The following is a 19,417-nucleotide window of genomic DNA, read 5'->3' as shown; positions in this document are numbered from 1 at the left end:
TAGATAAAATATAATTAAATAGGAAATAAGTATAGAATATGAGTAGTCAAATATAATTCATATAAAGGTTGTTAAGTATTATTAGATTATGATTCATATAAGCAAAATAAGAATAAAGATAGATGCATAATAGGAAAGTTTATAAGAAATAATTAAGAAATAATAAAATTAGTTATAAATGTAAACGCAATATATTGCTGCTAAGATACATGTAAGAATTTAGTTAGAAATATGTTATAAAAGGGGTGAGGGTTAAAAGGTTACAGTTAACAATTTTTAGCAGAAGTTGTTTTCGTTCCTGTCTACTGATTTAACATAATGGGAATAAAAAGGGACAGGGAGGAACAAATAGATCATTGTAAAACGTTTGATTGTAAAAGAAAACGTAATGCAAGCATTTATGGGCACATATGTGAGGGGGTTGAAGGGTTGAAAATGTCCTATATAAGCATGTGAAAATTGAATAAACTTTGGAAGAGTCCCACACTCAACCCAGAAAGTTGACTTGTGTCTTCTTTTTCGCCGTTCTTGATTCTCTCGCCTCGGGCCCTAACCCTCGTATTGGAGCTGGTCTCCAGTAAGTCTGAAGTACTGTGTCTACAAAATTTCAATAATTCGAATGTAATCGAAGTTTTCCATTGATTCTCCAGTTTTTCCAGGCTAAATTTTTTTTTTTTAGTTGGAGTCTCACTCTTGTCGCCCAGGCTGGAGTGCAGTGGCACACTCACGGTCACTGCAGCCTCTACTTGTTGGGCTTACGTGGTCCTTCCACCTCAGTCTTCCAAGTAGCTGGAACTACAGACACACACCACCACTCCTGGCTAGTTTTTTTTTTGTTGTTGTTGTTTTATGATGTATTGTAGAAACAAGGTCTCACCCAGTGGCCCAGGCTGGTCTTGAAACCCCAGGCTCAGGCAATCCTCTCACCTCAGCCTCCCAAAGTGCTGGGATTACAGGCTAAGCCATCACGCCTGGTCCAGGCAAAACATTTTTAATGCTCATCCTTGTATTTGTTGAGAGGGCCTAAGCAGTACACTCTTTAGAGATATCTGTAACTGGTTTTTCTAAAGTCATTACCTAAAGGGTACTGTGTTCAACACATTGTGTACAGCGAATGCCAAAACACTGGTCATGATTTTGACTATTATAATGCCACAACACCCTCTATATTACAAAACCCTTTTAATTATAACACATTCAAGTAAAAACTTTACCTCATTTTACACTGATTGATTCTTATCATTCTCAACTCTGTGCTCTCCGTACAATCACTTATTTTACGTTGTAAGAATTAGAAATCTGCTAGGCACCGTGGCTCGCACCTGTCATACCAGCACTGGGAGGCGGAGGCGGAGGCAAGAGGATTGCTTGAGCCCACAGGTTCAAAACCAGCCTAGGCAACTTGGTGAGACCTTGTCTCAAAAAGAAGAGGTGAGGCAAGGCGAGGCGAGGCAAAATTAGAAAGCTTAACGTCCTTCAACAGGATTCACAGTGGGTCATCCGCGGTACACAAGAGTGAACATTATTAGTAAAGACATCTCTGTCCTTCTGAAGTATGTATTAGTACTTCTCTTTGCTAGCCTTTTATGAAAATTGCCAAAATTAAAAATAAGCTGAAATGTGAAAGGGAATAGCCTACTCCCTCATGAAAAGGAGACTTTAATGTTTCTTACCAATTGTCTGCTTACCCACTAATTGCAAAATGTCAGTAATTCACAATGGATCTCCTTATTGGTGCTGGGAATTCATAAAGTTCTACTGAACCTACTAATTTCTCTTTCCTTTGGCAATCATTTATCATCGGGTTGCATAACTGCATTATTGATATTAACTGCTCTGGGCGAACATTCCACTATATTTGAAATGAAACAATCATAATACTGCTTAAGAAAAAAAGACTCATAAAATTTTACACCTATAATTTTTCTGCCAGCAGTGGTGTAGACATAAGTTTTAAAAAATAATAATTGGTCCCAGTGAGTATAATGGCAATTAACTGCATGCTGTCTTCTGATGAAAAGCAATCATATTTCCTTCTTGGTTCTTTCATAAAGTTGCATTTTTTCCTTTTAGTTAACATTTGAGTTATCTTAAAATGAAAAAATTATCAGTATACTTAAAATAGGGCAAGAGGAGAAGGTATTTTAGGACCACTTAAAGCAGGAAAATAAGCTTTGCTTTAAAGGAAAGCACTTCTCTATAATCCGTAAAAGACTGAATGCTCATGAGGGCACTGAGGCTGGCTCATAGCAGGTGCTCAATAAATATGTATAAACTGCATGACTGACATATACAGATTTAATGCTGGTGACCACCTGGACAGGTTAGCACTGGATTAACAAGTTGCATTAATAAACTATTCTCCTAACAATAGCAATGCTCATTTTACATAATGGATACCATCTTACACTTTCGTGCCACTTTTTAAGTTACACAGTATATCAAACACGTTAATTTATTTAACCTTAAAATCTTCTGAGGTAGGTAATATCCCCTCTCCCAATTTACAGATGGAGTATACAACCTCTAAAACTTCAGAACCTCTTCCTTGACCTCTAGAACCTCAGCCCCCTCCCCTAATAAAAGCGCTGACTTTATTTTACATGACCATGGACTGAGAGTTAGATCTCTAAAATGGCTCTCTAAATACATAAGGAAATACTGATGGGTGAAATAATATGGCATCTGAGATTTGCTTCAAACTAATTGGAGAGGGAAGGAAGTGGGAAGTGGGTAGGGATAGAGGTGATTCAGGATTAGAACCAGGTAGCTATTTGTTGAAGCAGGGAGTGGGTACAGTAAGCACTCTTTTCTTCAATAAACGTCTGAAATTTCCCACAATAAAGAATTTTTTAAAGTTGAGAAGAATAAATGAATGAATGAATGAATGAATAAATAAAATGGCCCTCCTCAAGATGTTTTGCTCAAGATAAGAGGATTTCAGTTGTTAGATTGTAAACTACCCACCCACCCCCCACATCAACCACACAAATCTAATAGTAAATGACTCTTTATATACAACTGGAAATTGGCTAAGTAGCTTTGCAGTGCAGAATTTAATAGAAGGCCCCAAATTTCTAAAATATTTCTAACATACAGAAATAGTTAAATCGCTCGCATTTTAGTCTAATCAGGAATATTATATTTGGAATGCAGCATGACTTACACACATTGTTGCCTAGCTATTACAAAGTCAGGAGGTAAAATACTAAGCAAAGTGAGCTCTAACTCCCCTGTGCACAAAAGTTAACTATGAAAGCTATATCACCAAGTTATATGCTCCTAAATATAAACCTATTACTTTAATAGTCATCATGGATTGTTCTGTAAAACTATAACTAGACTCAGCATGTAAGGCAATGGAGATGAAAGAGTTTTCTCTCAAAAGAAAACTGTTTTGAATCTTTAACTTCTGGATTCCAAGTACCTTAAGACAAACCCACGAAACATTAGTTCTCTCCTTCTTTTTAGAAAGGAGTTCACTGAAGATGCCTTTACTCAAGAATCGCAACTGCCTCTTGGAAACCAATGTCCTATGTAATTTTCCCAGCTGAAGTACAGCAGGTTCTTAGGATGCTGGGAAAGAATTCCATGGCCAAGTGCCCTGACCAAGAATGGGCTTTATGATCCTATTGTCTTGGGCCTAGCCCCCAGGATGGAAGGAAAAACATTTACTGGGTTGAAGAGCCCCTTACAGGGAAGCCCGCTGGGTGGAGGCCTGGAGCATGAGAACACCAGAGGTCATGAATCATGACTGCAACAAAGACACAGAAGGAGGAGAATGAGAGGCAGAAACAAGAGCCTCACCAGTACCTCCACGTGCACTTCTTTTTTTTATCTTTTTTTTTTGAGTTGGAGTCGCCCAAGCTGGAGTGCAGTGGCACGCTCATGGCCACCCCAGCGACAACCCGCTGGGCTCAGGTGATCCCTCCGCCTCAGCCTTCCAAGTAGCCAGAACTACAGGTGTGCGCTACCGCGTCTGGCTAATTTTGTTTTTGATTTACTGTAGAGATGAGGTCTCGCCAAGTTGCCCAGACTGTTCTGGAACCCATGGGGCTCAGGCAATTGCCTCACCTCGGCCTCCCAAAGTGCTGGGATTACAAACTTGTGCCACTGCACCCGGCCAGTATGCATTTTTCAAGCAATGTTCAAAAATACGCTTAAATATCAAAACAATCTAAAGGTTCCTGACAAAAAAAATGAAAGACATGTTCTAATTTGAAGCATGGCAACATTAGTAATACCACAAACGGCAATGAAAGCAATTACACAGACAAATAAGAAAAATTTTAAAGGCAAATATCATTTCCATCTCTGAATTAACTCACAAAACTTTCATTCATATGCAAATAGTGCAACACCAAAAGGTGCAATCAGATTGCTAAAGAAACTAAATATAAGCATTCGCTGCTAATTATACAAAGAATAGAATTTAAATTTAAAGAATTGCTGAGAGAACTTAAGTGAACTTTTTATACTTCTGGTTTGGCAATATACAATAAATGACAAATTAATTCTTTGGAAATTTAGATATATTGAATTATTTAAATTTTATTTATAAGATACAGAAATGGATGGAAATATGTAATTCGATGATACTGAAATATTGCATACAAGCAATTATTTTAACTTTAGATGAATTTTTCTTAAAACAAGCATAAACAATATCAGACAGCCCATTAGAGTGCATCATGAAGAGACTGAAAGATTTGCACTTACGTGAGACAGCAGAGCCAGCTCATGGTGGTGACACGTGACAGTGTTCCGGTTAGCTTCCATAAAATACCTCTGTGTGCGCCTCCGTTCCCGTTCCAGTTTCTTCTCTAAGGCCAGCTGGGATGTAGATAAGTTGTCCAAATATTTCATCATGATATCTGAAATCATTGAACTAACTTCTACAATATCTGGACGGGCTTCCGCATCAGGAGTGAGGCACCTAAGTGAAGATGAGCTAATTAAAACACTCTGGTCAACATCAGAACACCAGAGATCATGTGACCATAAAGTGTAGAAATCAAGATTAAACTCCACTGTGGGTCACCATGGTGTTTTCGTCCAAGAGGATGTGGGATAAGGTCAACATCAAGCATAACTTTGAGCGCAGGACTTCTCAAAAGACATTTTTAGAAAACTGGGGAAGGAACCGAAGGCAGCACTGTTCTCTGTGTCCTTGGCCTGGGATGCAAAGGTTACAGGCTGAGCCTGCAGCTGTTCCTTGGGTCTCAGGACGGGCAGATGGCCTCATCTCCTCCTGTGTGGGCTGGATGCTTTCTGAAATCACTGCCTGATCAACTGGTCAGTGAAACAAAGAGTGAGCCAAATAATATAGGTCTTGATGATCACCCTTGATGTACCACAAAAAGGGAAGCTTTCTGGGAGTCACAATGCTTGGCCTTTTCCAGCTGAACACCAGCAATATTAACACCACTTAATTAGTCTTACACAACACAAAGTCCTAAATATAAGATACAGTCTAGCTACTTACAGGTTTAAGATGCTTGTAGTGTCAAAAATAAAATTAGATCATGTTTTAAAATTGTAGAAGTTTATTGTGCATAAAAAATAACAGTTCCCAAATCCTGAGACTTTGAACTGAACTGAAAATGAGGCCCAGGCTGGACGTGGTAGCTTATGCCTGTAATCTCAGCACTTTGGAAGGCTGAGGTGAGAGGATTGCCTGAGTCCTGAGGTTCGAGACCAGCCCGGGCAACTTGACAAGCCCTCATCTGTACAATAAATCAAGACAAATTAGCTGTTCATAGTGGCTCACGCCTATAGTTCTAGCCACTTGGAAGGCTGAGGAGGAAGGATTACCTGAGCAGGCTGAGGCTGTGGTGGCTGTGAGCGTGCCACTGCACTCCAGCCTAGATGTCAGAGTGAGACTCCAACTCAAAAAAGAAAAGACCAGCTTGCTGTACAGCAGTTATAGCAGAGCTTATAAAGCATAAAGGAGGGGGTATTTTGACCTTTTTGTGATTGGCTGTTACACATTATCATTCTCTGGTATTGGACAAGTTACTTAGCTTCTAAGTCTCAGACAGCTCATCTGTAAAACGGGATAATCACCGCATCTACCATCAAACTGGTACGGTGATTAAATGAGGTCATCTCTGTGAAGTGCTGGCACACTGTAAAAGCTCAGTAAATTGAAAAGAAAATCCACACTTGTGTTTTTCCTCCACTCCCTCCCACACTGAACAAACACCAAGTCCCGTGGCTTCTACCTTGTAAATATTTCTTGAATCCGTATGCTTTCCCTCTAATCCCATGGCTATTGGTATACTATATCATTGCTAGCCTGGACTACTGAAAGAGTCTCCTAAATGACATGCTCACTTCTTGTCCACCTCTGATCCCTACTGCAAGCTACTGCCAAAATGCATAATATCCACCAATCTGACGACATGTCTCTTCTGCTCAAAATTCCCCAATAGCTTCTCACGGCTCAGCAGAACAGAATTTTCAGGATGCCATGCCAGGTTCCTCTTGGACTGGGTTCATCGCCTTTCGCCTCTCCTTCTCCTCCCCCAGCAACATACCAAGAGCTTCAACTGCACCTCCCCAAACAGCACCTGGCTCCTCTGACTCCGCATTTCTTTGTTCATTTTATTCCATCCACTCGAATTGTTTACATTTTTGCTAATGATATCGGCCCATTCCCAGTCACCATCCCATATACACTTGTCGAAATCTCACTCTTTTCCCAGTCTTCATGAGGAAGACTTTTTGGACTGTCCTCCGACTTCCTGTCTCCCTTTCGTATGTTCTGTGTAGCGCCTGCATTTAAGTACTTAAAACTAGTGTAATTATTGCATTGTTGTGGTCTGTTTCACCACAAGACTGGAAACTTCTTGAGTGAGGGGACAGGTATCCCTTTACGATGAGTTCCCCAGCCTGTAAAATGAAATCTGGGTCCTGATAGTTCCTCAGCAAATGAATGGATTGAATCAATGAATAAATGAACAAACTCAGCCCAACATCTAAAGAATGCACCTACTATAGCTCAAAATATTTGACCATAGACTTTTGCACTTCAGAAACATTTCCCACCAGAAGTTCCAGTCTAGGCTCATTGCTCTGAAATAACTGCCTGCTTACATCCCTGCTTACGTTCAGAGAAATTCCTAAGAGAGACAGAATCAGTCATAACAAATGCTGGAGATTACCAATGATTCTCTAACCAAATAAGTATGAATCCTGTTCTAGAAAAAGCTGTGGTTGTTTCTCTCACCCCATTAACTTTGTCCCCACTCATCTCTGAGAGACCAGATGGAAAAAATTAGAGGGATACTTTGTCCCAATGTTTTCATTTCATGTTTTAAGAAACAGAAGTAAAGGTAGGGTGAAAAATGTAAAAATCCATTTGTCTTTAGAGCCAGCAGAAAGCATTAGCTTTGTGAGTCGTCATCACTGCTTCCAAAACAAAGCACCAGACAGCTTATGCAACCAGTCACAGAGAGAGAAAAATAAGGCAACTGGAATATTTTGTGCATAAAAGGAAATGTTCTTCTTTTTTAAAACATAAACAGACAATACTCTCTTAACAGGGTGCTGGAAGGTAAAAATAGTCATGCTGGTACTAGGCAGAACAACAAATACGGTTATTTTCTGCCCCAGACTCTTGGGGTTGCTAAATTATTCTCGTAATTTAAAGGCCTGCTAGGAAAGAAAAGTTTCAGCAGCAAACGTGCTTATACACTACAGGAGCGAACAGGAGGGAGGGAAGATGCTGCCCATTAGAAATGCAAACTGTGTGTGCTCTACTTGACAAGGATGGAGGAAGCAAAAATGAGGCGACCCTAACCTAGAAGAAAGATGACATATGTAGTGAGCAACTACACAGTTTAAGAATGATTATAGCGAATTTTCCCACTCTTGGTGTTTCAAAGGCTCTATGGAATTATGAGTGACTGGCTCTGAGTCTGATATGCTGCTGAGTCATAACCAATCACTCAGAACACTTTGCCTTCATGTGTCTCTTGTATCATGTCCTTAATGAAAATAGGAAATGAAGAACACAGGAAATTTGAATTTGTTCCCTAATACTTTTGGAACTTTATTTTTTGATACTAAAATCAGACGAAATATGCAACTATACGGAACTCACGGTTGATTTTGGTTTTATGTCAAATGTTCTTTTTTTTTTTTCTTTTTTGAGTCAGAGTCTCACTGTTTCTCAGACTGGTGTGCAAAGGCACGCTCACGACCACTGCAGGATTCACCTGCTGGGCTCAGGAGATCCTTCTGCCTCAGCCTTCCAAGCAGCTGGAACTGCGGCATGCGCCACCATGCCCAGCTAATTTGTTGATTTATTGTAGAGGTGAGGCCTCGCCAAGTTGCCCAGGCTAGTCTCGAACCCCTGGGCCCAGACAATCCTATTGCTTCTGCCTCCCAAAATGCTGGGATTACAGGCATGAGCCATTGCACCTGGTTATGTCAAATTGTCTATAGATGAAATTTTATCTGGCTATGAACCCAGACAATGAGGAGTCTTGAATAGCTTTAAAAAAATAAATTTATTACAGAAAGCACCCTGTGATCTTAATTTATAGTCAGTTATAGATTTTAATTTTCAGTTGTGATTATGGTGTCTCAGTATTTTGAAATAAAAGCAACCTCAAAAACATTTTATCTAAAGTTCCCTAATAAGTGATCATTCTGGTGACAGTGAACTTGTGACCTTCCAAGCAGCCTTCTCAACTGTGGACACCTCTAACTCTAACATAGACTTATCAAGAGTGAGCTAACTTTAGCCTCCTCAGGACTTCCACCTTGGTCTTGGCTCCATTTTCTCAAGCTCCTCCCAATAAATCCAATTCTTTTCATATTTCCAATGTCACTCCATCTTTTGAATCCTCTTATGGTTGTGCCTCCAAATGTGCAGGCTCAATTTCCAACCCATAGTGGAAACAATCCCACTTCTCTGCACTACTCAATCCAAGCCACTGTCATTCCTCACTGGACAAGTGGAACTGCTTCTCCCTCCCACATTCCCTCCCTCCCAGTATGTTCCCCATGGAACAGCCAGCAAGATCTTTGCTGAAGAGGAGATTTTCACTACATCCCAGCCTGCCAATAACCCTTTGGTCCTCTCCTCATTGGTCGAGATAAAAATTCAGACCACTCAGCAAGGCCTTCAGGGCCTAGTTGACCTGGCCTCTGTACCTCCCCTGCCCCTCCCTTAGTTAATAGGCTGTCCCTCAAATTAACAAGCTCTCTCCCTCAGCAAGGCCTTCACAGATGCTGGTCTGTGAAAGTCTTTCTCTACTCTGTTTACTATTTGAGAATTATTTCTTGCTAGGGGCTTGGATCACATCTCCTTTCTTCAGAGAAACGTTTCCCAAATCTCCAGACTAGGCTAGGTCCTTCTGTAATCTCTCATTGTCCCCTAATAATACCTAATTTTATTGAGAACTGACTACATGCTGGGTACTGTGTTGAGCGAGTCAGAAGTATTGTCTTCTTCAAGCTTCAAAACGAGTCCATGAAGCAATTACTACTGCTACCCACATATCACAGGTAAAAAGACAGGGGTTCAGGAAAGTTAAACTGAGTGTTAGAGGAGGGATTAGAATCCAATAGATTCCAGACCTGGTGATGCTCTAAATTTTACACTACAGTGTTGCTCTCTGACTCCCTACTCATCTACTAGCCCCAAGAGGCATAGGTTACCAACAGCCAAGGAATACTTCCAAAGAGACTTACGGTTCTGTTCACGTGGATTTACAAAGTCAGAGCAATGTGTCTGTACCTTTTTCTTTGCACTACCCCTCCCTTGCCCTTTGTGGCACTTAAATACTTATGAAAAGGAGAAATTACATGAGCAAATATGGTACTTTTCTTGACACCTCTACTGGAGACTTTGCCAATTTTAAAGGTACTTTTCAAAAAGCAAATAACAGAATAGAACAAATCGTAGAGATGAGCAATTTAAATATGTCTATCTGGATTCACTAGCAACAGGGCAAGATCCAATATATGTGAAATTTAGATGATTTAGAGAGGTTTTAGGTCATTTCTCAGAATATTAACAATGATAATTGCCAAAATAGCTCGAGTATGTAACATTCGTCAAGCCCTATGCTGTGACTTGCATATGTTACTTGGTGTAATCATTACATCTATGAGATTGGGTGATCATCTCCTTTTACTTAAAAGGTTAGGACACAGAGGTGTAGAAATAAGGGTCAAATCAACAGTTCTGAGTCTGTGGTTTACAGGACTCAGCCCCAGCCAGACCTACCCTCAGAGCCTGAGGCTCCAAAGATTGTAGGTCAGTATTGTGTCAAAGAAGGAAAGGTTCAACTATAATCCAACAAACAGGTGAGGGGTAACTCTTAGTCCAAACAATGGGCTGAGAGGAGAAACTGAAGGGAAGAGACACTGCTACAATAATACGTCAACTGCGTTCCATCAGAGGTAGGGCTAAGTGCTTGGACAGATACCAAACCAAATTTTAAGAGACTCCAGAAGAGGGAGGTGAAAAGATTCTATCTGGGGTGATTCCAGGGTTTCTACAGTCAAGAATACTGAGAATTTGGCTCAGCTTGATGGGGTGAAGGAATCATATCGAGCCAACTTAAGCTTCTAAATGGTCCAGAAATAGCAATCAACCAGATCAACAAGAGTCACGTATTCATACAACCTTTATTTGTTAAGGGTCTACTCTGTGCCAGGCACTGCTCTGTGTACTAAACAGCTATAAACTAAGCTGACAAAGTCCCTGCTCTTAAGTTTACATTAACCCTCAACTGTGTCTTTACCTCCAAATTCTCCAAATTCTGCACACCATACGATAGAAGTATTTTCCTAATGCAAATACGTACGTCTTGGTGGGGAAGAAGTGGACAACAAATAAAAGTGTGTATGCACATGTATAATATGTTGGAGTGGTGGTGCTGTGAGCTTTATGAAGCAGGTAAGGGGGTTAGAGTATGCTGAGAGGTGGCAGGATCAACAGGGTGGACCCCTTGAGAAGGGGACATTTCAACAAAGATCAAAAGGGAGTGAAGGCCTGTGCCATCCATCTATCTGAGAAAAGAGAGTTCCAGAGAAAGGGAACCACAAGGACAGAGGTCTAAAAGGAGGGTGCACTCCAGGACTAGCGAGAGCTCCTATGGTCAGAACAGAGGAAGCAGGAGGGAAAATGAGAGGGTGTGTGGGTGAGAGGTCAGCAGGGATGGCCCTATGGGGCCCAAAGGGACTGGCCGAGCCTTGGGAGTACATCCGATCCGCCTGGGCAGGCGAGACCTCATCTCTACAATAAATCAAAAAAATTAGCCGGGCTGTGGTAGCGTGCACCTGTAGTTCCAGCTACTTGGAAGGATCGCCAGAGCCCAGCAGGTCGAGGCTGCGGTGGCCAGGAGCGGCCACTGCACTCCAGTCTGGGCAACAGTGAGATTCCAACACAAAAAAAAAAAAAAAAAAAAAAAACTCCTGCTATGTTGATAGCTGGGGCCTCTGATTCTCTTTGAAAAATGATCATACAATACAACATTACCAATTTAAAAACAGAAATGAAAAAGTGCCTGCAATTTTATCATCTATCACGGTTTTTTTCAGTTTCATGTGGTCTTGTCCTGGCTTTTTCTGTTTCTCTGCATATTTTTATGGGTTTTGTCATAGTTACAAACAGCCTTGCATCTTGTACGTCTTACATCTTGTGTGTTTTACTTAGCTTCACATTGCATGTGTTTTATTACAGGTTGATAAAAAGCCTTCCAAATAATCACTCTAGCAGAGGTATTATCTTTCAAGTGAATGCACAGCTTCTTCCTGGACACTTCAGTGGCTTCCAAACACAATTCCCGATGGTGCACAGATATTTTTCCAAGATTGGATTATTTGGGGACCTTTCCTCTTGGTGCATATTTATCCATAGACAGTGACTTATGATAGCTATGAGGTATTCTTGCTTATCTCTACATGTTTGAAGCTGCAAGACTAATTACCTGCGGATGGTGTCTGTCACTTTTTCAGAGTAGATACCTTCTGGCACTGGTTCATATACCGCCTCCACTATCTACAAAACAAACAGATCAGAATGATGGAAGTCAAGGAGCCCTGGAGATCTTTGACCAGTAACACTGGCTTGGCTGTGACATGAGATTTGCTAATTAAGCAGTATAACTTCAAGCACAAACTCAGTCAGAAATAACAACATCCCCACCAAATAAAAAATTAACACCAATGAAACAGTTTTTGAATGTGAAATTGTATCTTTCAGGCTGAGTTAAAGTTAACCTTAGATTCATAAGCAAATGATGTGTGAGATGATATAAATATGCCGGATTGTGATTAGTCCAAACTGCAATTAAAAATAAGAGACCAAAAGAAGTTTGATATATTTATTTTTATAAGTTTATATGATAAGTGAAAACAATTATAAAGGGAAATATGCCATAGCATGTGACATATATTTAGAAGAAATAAGAAAAGAACCGATCATGCAGTTAATAAAACAATGCTTGCTTTTAATGGACGGGTATATAAAAATCACAGAGGTCTGTTTAAGAAGGAAAAAAATGGCATTTTTAACTACACAAGGTCCTACTGTCTCCTGGCATTGCTTACTTTTGTAGCTAAGGAGAGCATGTTGGTGCTGAAGAAGGGAAGACTCAGAGTCGCCATCTGATAGAGGATGCAGCCTGCCGCCCAGACGTCAGCCTTCTCCCCGTACGGTTCACTCTTCAGGACCTCGGGGCTGAAATAGAGTGAAGATGTTCATACATACCAAGGAAGGGAGAACTAGCACAGAACATCCCATTTTCAATCTGTAATTGGAGATTTGTTTTTAAGTATCGGAAACTGTCATTCACTACTTCAAGTAAATTTGTTAAAAAGTAACTTTGAAATCTCAGATGAATCAAGAAGCAAAATCAAGCAACTCCAATTTAAGCACTAAATGTCAATAAACCATCTAGTGTGTGCCAAGGATGTGTTTATTTCCAGAAACAACAACCCCACTGTGCCAGATGGAATTGTTGGCCTCAGTTCTTCACTCCCTGGAACTTAGTTATTCCTACACTTGCTGTAGCCTCCCGTTGGGCTGTGTTTATTATCCACTCCTGGTTTTGACCATGTTTTCTTGCTTTGACCAGTGGAATGTGGAAGTCACAGTGTGCCAGATCAGAACCTCAATCCTGGGTATTGAGTGCTTCCATTTTTCCTTCTAGGAGCTTCTGTCCACTACCAGGAGCAGAACGTGTCCAAGGTAGCTTCTACCCCTACAGCCTGGACCCAGAAGAAGACATGTGGAAGCAATCTAGCCCAGATAACCCCTAGCACCCCCCTGCCCCCTGCAGCCTGAAGGAGAACCAGCCCAGCAGACCCAGAGACCTGTGCTTTTTTAAAAATAAATGCTTATTGGTGAGTACCACTGAGATGCTGTGGTGACAAGTTATATGGCACTACTATGGAAAAAAATGATGAATACAACCCCTCCCCTTTGCAATTCAACTCTAGCATACAAAGTAGGGGGAAGACCATATTTAAATATGTTGCAGGAAATAGTATCTGTCATGCTCACCTCTTATGAAATGTAAATTATGTTGCCAGAAATGACAAACATCTACCATGTTTAACTCTTCTGAAATTGCCACACAATTTAAAGAACATTAAATGAAGCAATCTGTGAGGATTTATGGGTTTATATTTTTATTTTATTTTTTGTGGAAAGGAATGTAGTTCTCTTTGATATTTTGAACTAGCAGAAATTTCCTCTATCATATTTATAAGATAGAAAACAAAGCACTAAAAGCATTCAATACACCCCCCCCTCCCCAAATCAGGTAGCTTAATAATTTAGTTATATAATATGTATTTACGTCTGTGCTCAGTCCTCTAGATTAATGGAGTAAGAGTTAACAGAGTTATCTCTGATGGTGGGTTGAGGTGTAAAGAAACTTATAAATTGGCATTAAAATAATCAGAGTAGATGTAAATCAGTATTGATTGTTTAAAATAATCAAGGAGTTGCTGTTATTGTGCAGGAGAATTCCCAGTTTAAGATTTGCAGGATTTATTTGTACAGGAAAGTGTGATTTCCAGGTCTCTCAATTGTTCATATTTAGTGTTTTGAGTTCAATAATATGGTAATGAGGGGATTGGGGCTGAGATTTCCATCCTCTGCTGGTTCGAAATGTACACAGAGTATTCCCTTGTGGTCCTCTCATCAACTGCTCACACTTTAAAAATCCCTTAACAAAAAATAATGTCCTCAATAGAAAAAATGTCTTTGGCTCCCTACAGACAAATCTCTCATGTTCTAATCTACTGAGAACTCAGAATATTTACTTCATGTTTCCCAAAGTCCATGAAGCAGAAACTGCGAGGGTCCCACCCACACCTCCTCAAATTCCTTTTTCATTTCCTGTTTCTGGTGTGCTTTCACTCCCAACAACCTGCATTTGCACTGCTTTGGAGGACAACTTGCCATTTTATTTTTTTCTCAAAAGACAATGCTTCAACGTCTCTTTTACAAAGGCATTAATCCCACTGGGGAGGGCAAACCACCTTCTCCTAACACCATCATGCTGGAGGTAAGGTTTTCAACACATGAATTTTGGAGGGACACGAACAGTCAGTCTGTAGCAGACATACTTCTTGAAACACTATTTTTTCCATTTGTTCAATACATATTACTAAGCACCTCCAAAGGACTCTTCTACCTGCTTGGAAAGTATGGAGCTTACCTTGCAGTAACGGATGGGGATAGAGAAGATACAAAATAAAACACAATAAATAAGTTAAAGTAAATTATATTGCATTTTATACAAAACATATTGTATTTTATATCGTACTGCAGTGGTGCAAACTGTAGGAGAATAAACTTGGATTAGCATAAAGGAGGTCTGGAGCAGAGGTAAGATGGCAGGTTGCAGTATTAGAAAGAATGGTCCCCGGCCGTTGCCTTGCTAAGCTATGGTGTGGCCATGTGCTCTTTGAGCTATGGCCAGGCCATATCTCCTGGCTTTGGCCCCCTCCCCTACCTCGGGGAGGTGAATCTCCTCTGTTTCTCTCTCTCTCTCTAATTTACTTCCTAATTAAGCTATATTTTCTCATCTAAAAAAAGAAAGAAAGAAAGAATGGGCCCTTTCTCCCTCCCAGATTCCACACAATTGCACTTCACTGTCTTCTTTCACTCATTCACTCTTAAATGGCATTGTTTTATTTCTTCACACTTTTCTTTCTCTCCTTGGATAATTTCATTCCACTGAAACCAGATGCTGATAACTCTCAGATCTAACCACCATTCCTCGTGCCCTTCAGATGCAAAGATCCTTTATCCTGTGTGGGCTCTGCCACAAATCACTGGCCCAAAGTAGGGTCAAAGTGCTGGACTCTGTGAACGATCTCCCTATTTTATAAATCAGAGCTGAGAGCCTATCCGGTGCTAACGAGGCTCTTAGGTTCTTGGACTTCAAGGGCTGTTTCTGGGGTATACAAAATGGCCAGGCCTCCCAGCAGGACAAGGGTGGAAGGAGGATCTGCAGCAGGAAGATAATGGGCTCCCTGGGAGACATCCTAAAGCCAGGCCTATGACTGTCTTTGCCCCACACTACCTCCTGAGGCAAACATTTCTATTTATTTTTCTACCTCCCCCTCTGCTTATCATTGCACCTCAAACCTCGTGGCTTCAAGCAATCCTTTTAAATATGTGTTTGCCCCAGGGGAGCCTCTCCTTAATCTGAAAAGACTCAGAGCTGACTGTTCTGGACATCTGGGAGCTTTTCTGATGTCTAGACAAGAAGGCATCTGCCCCTTCAGATTCTGTCCCTAACTCTTGGCGAGTCCATCATGACCGACACTAGTAACTCCAAGTTAAATTTAACGCTTCAAATGCTAGTCTTTTCCTCAAAAGATAAAATTTTAACAGTTGACAAGTAGGAGTTCATAGACTCACTTGTATTCACCACTAATATGCAGGAAAAAAATGACTGGGGCTGAAGCACTCAAAAGGTATGGGAAATTGGAAGAGAATTAAAACTTTGCGAGAAATTGAAAAACTATCATTGAAAAGGTATCACATTGACAATATAATGATGTAACACCTTGGAATTGGCGTTTGGAGACATCATAAAAGAAAATGCTCCCTTAACAAGTGTTAGAAAATACCAATAAAAAAATCTTAAAGGAGTTTGGGACACAGTGAGGACTAAATATTTGGAGACAAGTTTCCTTTATTGAAGTCATTCATCCAATAGTACTTGCTTCGCTAAGCAGAAATAGAAAAGGGATTTTTGCATCCCAGTGCAATGTAATAATTCTGAATCTATTAAAAAGTACATTCAGTTCTCAGGCATTGGCTATCACACCTTCATCTCCCAAGGAGTTTTTAAAATAAAAGAGAAAAGGAGCTAACTTATATAACATTGTTACCTGAAAAAGAAACAAAACCACAAATCTTTTTAAACATAATTTCTTAGACTATAAAGCATCTCTCTGAAAGCACGAGATCCACAATTTGTGCGATCAAGGAGGCAAAGCTTCATCTGAATTCATGAGGATAAGAATCTGACCTGAGGTGACATAATTATCTATGTGCCAATAACTATCACTTATTTAGACTGAAAAGCAAGTTATGCTGTACTCAGAATGATTCACTGTAGAGCATTTAGCAATATAGGATAAATAACAATGTGTGTATGTCTATGTATGTGTACGTGAATGTGTGCGTGCAACTCCATGGATGTTTTTGTTGCTGGAAGTAGAAATACTGTTGCTGAGAAGTGATTGTTGAAAACAATCACTATGTGGGATGGGAGTTAATGAGAATTAATGAGGATGAGGGAAGTTGGGAGAACCCAAGAGGAACAGGAGTCTCGGAGCATTTTCCAGAAAGAGTGAACACTACTAATACTCAGATGTTTGGTGAGATAAGCAGAGTTTAGTAAAAAGAATTCTAGGCAGAATCGTGAAGGTAGAGAGACCCATCCATGACAATCTTTTTCTATGAAGCCCTGCTTATTACATGTTCCTAACGGCATTGATAAAATATGATCTGGGTCCCACTAGAGCCTACCAGAAGTTGAAGAGTGCCCCGACCAGACCTACAGCGATCTTCAGATGGAGCTGGAGGAGAGACAGGAAGGCTGGGAGACTCCACTAATGTGGTGACCATGGAAATAAGAAGAAGAATGCCACAGGACTTCAGAGATGGCAGGATGTGGGAAGGATAAGGGAAGGGGAAGACCACTCCTCCGCCAATCTCTCAAGTATCTGGCTTAGGTGATTAGATGGCTATTGGTGTCATTCACACAGTTAGAGGGGGAGCAGATGTGGAGGAAGATACTAGATCAATTTGGAGAACGTGAATTCATATCTGTAAGAGCCACAGTTGGGGACATCCAATGGGTAATACCATTCTGGATATGAATAGTCTCTTAAAACCTTCTCCCCAGAGCATGCACTGTCTGTAGCCTGGCATCACGAAAATGTTCTCAGCTCATAGATGCCTCCTCCCTTACACAGATAGTTAAAAACATTTGATACCTAAACAACTCTAAGATTTTTCTAAACACAAACCTCTCACAGAGAGAAAAGAGAATGCCACTGGAAGGAATTGGCACACCTTCAACACTGAGTTAGAGCCTGCCTGCCCCTAGACTGTGACTAGGATTGGCAGCTTTATTCTGTCAAAATAGAGAACACCCAGTTAAATCTGAATTACCAAAAAAGTGCAATATTTGTGAAATATTTATACTAAAAATATAGTATTGGAGACAGAAACTAAAAAATTCTTTGGCATTTGCTCAAAAATTAAAATGTCATCAGACATCCTATATTTTATTTGGCAATCCTGGTTGCAGTATTATTTGTGTACTCTCCCTTGCTACTGCTCAAGTCGTCTTTCTTCTAGAAAGACACACAAAGAGCCAGTTAAACAATATATATGGTTTTCTGTACTTAAGAAAATCAGTGAAGCAAAGTATTTATATGGGTCATTTGGGGCATTTCTCTAAACGTTTTATATTTATCTTATGTTGCATGAAGCCATGTATTAACATGTCTTAGACTGGTGAAATGAATGGCGTAAAAGCCCTTTTAAATCTAAGTAGCATCTTAAAGTATAAAACATGCTTGAATATTTGAAATGCTAGATGCAGGCCCAGTTTTTACAAGCATTTTTAACAAAACGTTTCTGTAAATGTTCAGTAAAATAATAGACAACCTAGGGTATAAATCCTCAGAATAGCCTCACTAGTCCCATAGTAAGGGTGGGCCATGACTGGTTTCCAGATGCCAAATTCTCTCACTGGGTGGCCCACCTCCTGTGGGTTGGGTTTAGGGAGGTGCACGTGAAGAAAACCAGAGTATCTCACCCCAAATTAAACTTCTTCGGCATATCTCAACATGGCTATTCAGAGGATCTGCAAACTACAGTAACAGCTCTGAAAAAAAAAATCTATCTTTTGTGAGGAAATTTGCATCTGGAGAGGAAAATCTACCTTAGTGAAATAAACAGCCAGGCTTTCTCTGAGCACCTCTGCACCGCCACCCTCCGAATATAGGAAAGATTAACTCACAGGAGAGAGCCTGAGAGTGTGACACCTTTGGAGGTCTGACAGGGACACTTTACCACAAGCTATCATCTATTCTTTCTGAGAATTGCTTTTTGCTATTTGCAAGGTTTCATCTGTGTCCCAGCCTGTTTCTGTGGTTTATAACAGAATACCTGGAACTGAGTAGTTATGAAGAAAAGGAATTTATTTCTTGTAGTTCTGGAGGTTGAGAAATCCAAGGTCTAGGGGCCACATCTGGTGCAGGTCTTCCGTGAGGACTCTGTAGAGTCCTGTGGCCCCAAGACGGTGCAGGGCATCCCATGGTGAGGGGCTGAGTGTGTTAGCTTGGCTCTCTCTTCCTCTTCTAGTAAAGTGTCTACTCCCATTCTCATGATGACTCATTCATCCACTAATCCATTACTAGGTCCTTGAGATCCATTGAATTGTAAGGGCCCTTCCTTCATGATCCAGTTTTATCTTAAAGGTCCCATCTCCCAATATGGCCATCCTGGGATTAAGTTTCAGCAAGAGTTTTGGAGGGGACATTTCAAGCCACAGTAATCTTCATAACAAGGTCACCTTCAAAAGCCACACCTTTCCTTCTCTGTCTCTTCCACAACCTGTTTTGCAACATTCCACACCTCTGTTCTTTCTGTATCCTTGGATGCTGTCAAAACTTCAGTCATCTGGCCCTTTCTTTGAGTTTTCATATTTTATAGGATTCCCATGCACACATGTGCATGTAATAAGTATGTGTACTTTCCCCCTGTCAATCTGTCTATTAACAGTTTGTTTTGGGGGCTCAAGTTACCAAACCTTCAGAAAGGCGGAGAAGAAAAGGAAATTCCCTTTGCCTTTACACATGATTCAAACCCCTAAGTAACATTTTATAAACCAGAGTAGCAAGACACTTC

The 19,417-nt window shown here is 40.5% G+C and overlaps 1 protein-coding gene across 1 annotated transcript in view; it reads right to left on the bottom strand.

The window, feature by feature from the left end:
• Positions 1-19,417, bottom strand: part of LOC110596790 (serine/threonine-protein kinase Nek10-like) — a gene marked incomplete at its 3' end in the record, with an annotated part of 105,290 nt that overhangs the window by 68,769 nt on the left and 17,104 nt on the right. The window contains exons 2-4 of the mRNA XM_021719133.1: positions 12,574-12,703; positions 11,952-12,022; positions 4,720-4,936 (exon numbers count right to left, since the gene is read on the bottom strand). Of these exons, the coding sequence (XP_021574808.1) occupies positions 4,720-4,936; positions 11,952-12,022; positions 12,574-12,703 (418 nt within the window). The remainder of the gene's footprint in view (positions 1-4,719; positions 4,937-11,951; positions 12,023-12,573; positions 12,704-19,417) is intronic.

Source organism: Carlito syrichta, unplaced genomic scaffold (genome assembly GCF_000164805.1).
Source record: "Carlito syrichta isolate Samal-C Ts95f unplaced genomic scaffold, Tarsius_syrichta-2.0.1 Scaffold113587, whole genome shotgun sequence".
Classification (NCBI taxonomy): domain Eukaryota; kingdom Metazoa; phylum Chordata; class Mammalia; order Primates; family Tarsiidae; genus Carlito; species Carlito syrichta.
This window is presented reverse-complemented; position numbering and strand designations above follow the sequence as displayed.